The 4124-nt window shown below is 36.6% G+C and overlaps 1 protein-coding gene across 1 annotated transcript; it reads right to left on the bottom strand.

The window, feature by feature from the left end:
- Nucleotides 1-1153: 1153 nt before the first annotated feature.
- On the bottom strand, nt 1154-2095 carry LOC138177670 (olfactory receptor 51A7-like). The gene has a single exon (XM_069108882.1). The coding sequence runs from the start codon at nt 2093-2095 to the stop codon at nt 1154-1156; it is 942 nt and encodes a 313-aa protein (XP_068964983.1).
- Between the last annotated feature and the right edge of the window lie 2029 nt (nt 2096-4124).

Raw genomic sequence — 4124 nt, 5'->3', positions numbered from 1 at the left:
GATGCCCCTTGTCACTACTATGTATAAGGTGCTAGAAATGCTAGTTGTCAATAAGATAAGAAAAGGAAATTAAATTATCACTTTTTGTAGATGATATAATGATTTAAATAACCCTGAAAGAGTAATAATTTTAAAGTAATAACTTCAGCAATTTTGAGGAATATAAAAAACATCTAAATATGTTTAGTATTTCTATATATTAACAAAAATGCCCAGCTGTGATAGAAAAAGAAAATCAGAATCCATAGTAGATATCTACCTACCAAGATACAAATAGGAATTATCTGAATATAACTATGAAAAAAATATTGTAATAAAGATAGACTTAAGGAGAATATCAATTGATAATGGGTAGATTGAAACAATATTCTAAAATAACAATGTCACCTAAATTAATTTATTCAGTGCCAACCCAATCAAAGAATCATCTTCATATATCTTTTTTCCCTAAAAACTAACAAATTCAATTGGAGGAATAAAAGTTCAAGGTTTTCAAGGATAGATGGATAAATAGATAATATATATGTATATATATATACACATGTATAGGTATATGTATAGATAGATAGTATATATACACATGTATATGTATAGATAGATAGTATATATATATATACACATGTATATGTATATGTATAGATAGTATATAGTATATATATAAACTTCTTAATTGAAATACATACACATTCATATATATGTTTGTATGTATGTATATGTATGCATGTATGTATACAGAGAGAGATACATATTTAAATAGATTTATGTGTATGTTGGGGGGGAGCATATTGTAAGAAGTTAATTAGAAATGAAAAAAAAAAGTATCCTGAAGCAATGGGTCAAAGACATATTAAGGGAAGTGAATAGAGACATCTAAAATTCCTGGAAGAGAGGAAGGAAGAATGGGCCCACAGAAACTGAAAAATAGAAGAAATCAAGAAAGAGTAAAAATGTTGTATTCCAACAAGTAATTCAAACTTCTGAGGAAAATTCATGTTCCACTGAATCTCATATAATTCTATGCTTGAGATTAATTCGAAGGCTTTTCCATCCTGGACCTCTTGAGGGAATCAAGTAAGCTCATATACTATAAGTTATGTGTGAAAGTAAAGAACAAATCAAAACAACTAACCAAAAAAATCATTTTGGTCACTCATCAGGCCTTCTTCAGACCCAGTTTCCCCATGATCTTCTCCCGTATTTGATGAGTCTTCACACAGTACACAATAGGGTTCATCAGTGGAGGAATCAAAACAAAGATGTCAGCAATCAGTATCCTAATAAATGGGGAGCCATGTTTGGCAAAGCGGTGGACAATAGCCAGGGTGACAATGGGCACATAGAAAATGAGTACAGCACAGATATGGGAAATACAGGTATTGATGGCCTTTAATTGCTCTTGATGAGATGCAATGCCCAAAACCGTCTTCAGTATCATTATGTATGATACTGAAATCATTGCTAAGTCCAGCATGCCTACCAGAGCAACAAAAAACCCATAGATAGCATTGACTCTGTTATCAGAGCAGGCCAGTCTCATAACATCCTGGTGGAGACAATAGGAATGGGAGAGGAGGTTTCTATTACAATATCTCAGTCTTTTCAATGTGATAGGAAATGGGAGTATGAGTATAAGACATCTAATGGCAAAGATCAAACCAATTTTGATGATTCTTCTAGTGGTGAGGATAGAGCTGTATCTCAGGGGATTGTGAATAGCTATGAAACGGTCAAGGGACATTATGAGCAGCACTGAAGATTCCATGGCAGTGAAGGTATGGATAAAAAACTCTTGGGCAATACAGACATCAATGGAGATTCCTGTAGCATTGAATAAAAAAATTCTCAACATGGTAGGTAAAGAAGAGAGGGAAAGCCCAAGGTCAGAAAGCGCCAGCAAAGAGAGAAAATAATACATAGGCTCATGGAGTGAGGGCTCTGTTTTGATTAGAATAAGAATGGTACAATTGCCCACAGTGGCAATAATGTATATGAGGCAGATGGGGATGGATATCCAGATGTGGACTTGCTCCAGCCCTGGGAGTCCAACTAGCTGGAAGGTGGATATCTGGATCTCAGATGTGTTAAGAGTAGACATAGCAATGAGGAGTTAGGAAGGCAAACAGTCAGTATGGCAAATGGTTTTCCCTCAGATGGGAAAATAGAGGTTTGGTTTGTTCACAGCCTCCAATCTTTAATAGCACAAGCATTCTTCTACAAATTTAAAATTAAATGAAGAATATTATTGTTCATGTGAAACATGCATAAGAATGTCTTTAAAACTAGTTAAATGTAATAGTGAAAGCACCTGTGCTGTGAGGTTATATGGTCCCCATCAGTGAAAATATTCAGGATTTGCCTTTATGACACTGTCAGCTATTTTGTAGAGAGGATTCTTTCATGGAGTAGTAGTAGGCAGAACGAGAGACAGCTGAGAATACTTTAGCCTCTACCTTGATCTCTGGTATCCTTCCTTCTGTTTCTTACTAAAGATAGTTGGAATACTTATGTGCCCGAAAACACCAGGAAGTCACCAGGGCCCATCTAAAGGGAAAATTCAGGAAACAAGATAAACAAAGTTACTCAGAGTCTTAATCACAAACAAGTGCATGTGAGGAGCAGGTATGGTGCTAGTTCTTCCATGCCAATGGTAGAAATAGGAATGCACGGTAGGGATCATGGCAACAAATGAGGCTCTCACATATTATTGGAAACTTAATAGAAAGACAACAACTAGGTGGTGCAATGGATAGAGTTCCAGGCCTAGAGTCAGGAATACTCATTATCCTGAGTTCAAATCTGGCCTCTGATATTTACTAGCTGTGTCACTATGGTCAAGTCACTTAACCCTATTTGCCTCAGTTTCATTAATTGGAAAATGTGCTGGAGAAGGAAAGGTCAAATCACTCTAGCATCTTTTTCAAGAAAACCCCAAATGAGGTCATGAAGAGTTGGACAAGACTGAAAAACTACAACCTGTGATATAATTTCCTCTAGGACAGGCTTTATGGGAAGATTTTCAAGATGGGCAAGGAGAAGGGTGTTTGACCCTGCTAGTGAATGATGGCATCAAGAGACAGAGAGAGAGAGAGAGAGAGAGAGAGAGAGAGAGAGAGAGAGAGAGAGAGAGAGAGAGAGAGAGTTAGGGTAGGTAGGTAGTACAGTGGACATAATGCTGGGCTTAGGGTGAGGAAGACTCATCTCTGTAAATTCAATCTGGCCTCAGACACCTGTGTGACCCTGGGCAAGTCACTTAACCTTGTTTGCCTCAGCTTCCATGAACTGCAGAAAGAAATGGCAAAAAACTCCAAATGGGATCATGAAGAGTCAGACATGACTGAACAACAATAGATATACTAATTGTAGTATATGCATATGTGTGTATAGATACACACATACAACATACTTACAAGTCTAAACTGCATTATTAATATTTTCTCCATCACTAGTCTTTGCTGTTGTTCAGTCATGTCTGACTCTAAGAAATCCAGTGGACCATAGCACTCCACCTTCTATCCTCTACTATCTCTTGAAGTCTGTCTAGGTTCACATTTGTTGTTTCTGTGATACTATCTATCCATCTCACCCTCTGCTTTCCCCATTTGATTTTATTTTTAGTTTTTCTCAACAACAGGGTCTTTTCCAGTGAGTCATCTCTCCTTATTATGTGGTCAAAGTATTGAAGTTTCAGCTTCAGTATTTGACCTTCCAGTGGAGAGTCTGAATTATTTACTTAAATATTGACTGTTTTGACCTCTTTGCTGTCCCAGGACTCTCAAAAGTCTTCTCCATCACCACAGTTCAAAATTGAAAAAGACAATAAATCAAGACCTGATTTGTAGAGTTTGTTGATTTCTGAGATGTAAATAACTGTAAGTTTAACAATAAACTCTCAAGAGCCAATTTAACCTGGCCCCCAATATTGCTATATATAATGATGAAGATGCCTCCCTACTATGAACAAAATCATGTAACTTAGAGTATAGGGGGGCACTATATAGCTCATCTAGTCTACACTCTGTACATGTAGGAAAATTCCTAGGAGAGAGCCACCCTGAATGACTTCTCAGTTTCCTTGAAGTCATAAAATAGTAAAGCTATAAAGATGTCTTGGGGATCAACTGACC

The sequence above is a fragment of the Petaurus breviceps genome, unplaced genomic scaffold (genome assembly GCF_028583685.1).
Source record: "Petaurus breviceps papuanus isolate PSGF00001 unplaced genomic scaffold, PetGlider_PUasm1.0 90444, whole genome shotgun sequence".
In the NCBI taxonomy this organism is placed as follows: domain Eukaryota; kingdom Metazoa; phylum Chordata; class Mammalia; order Diprotodontia; family Petauridae; genus Petaurus; species Petaurus breviceps.
Note: the sequence above shows the minus strand (reverse complement) of the source record. Positions and strands in the feature narration are given on the sequence as shown.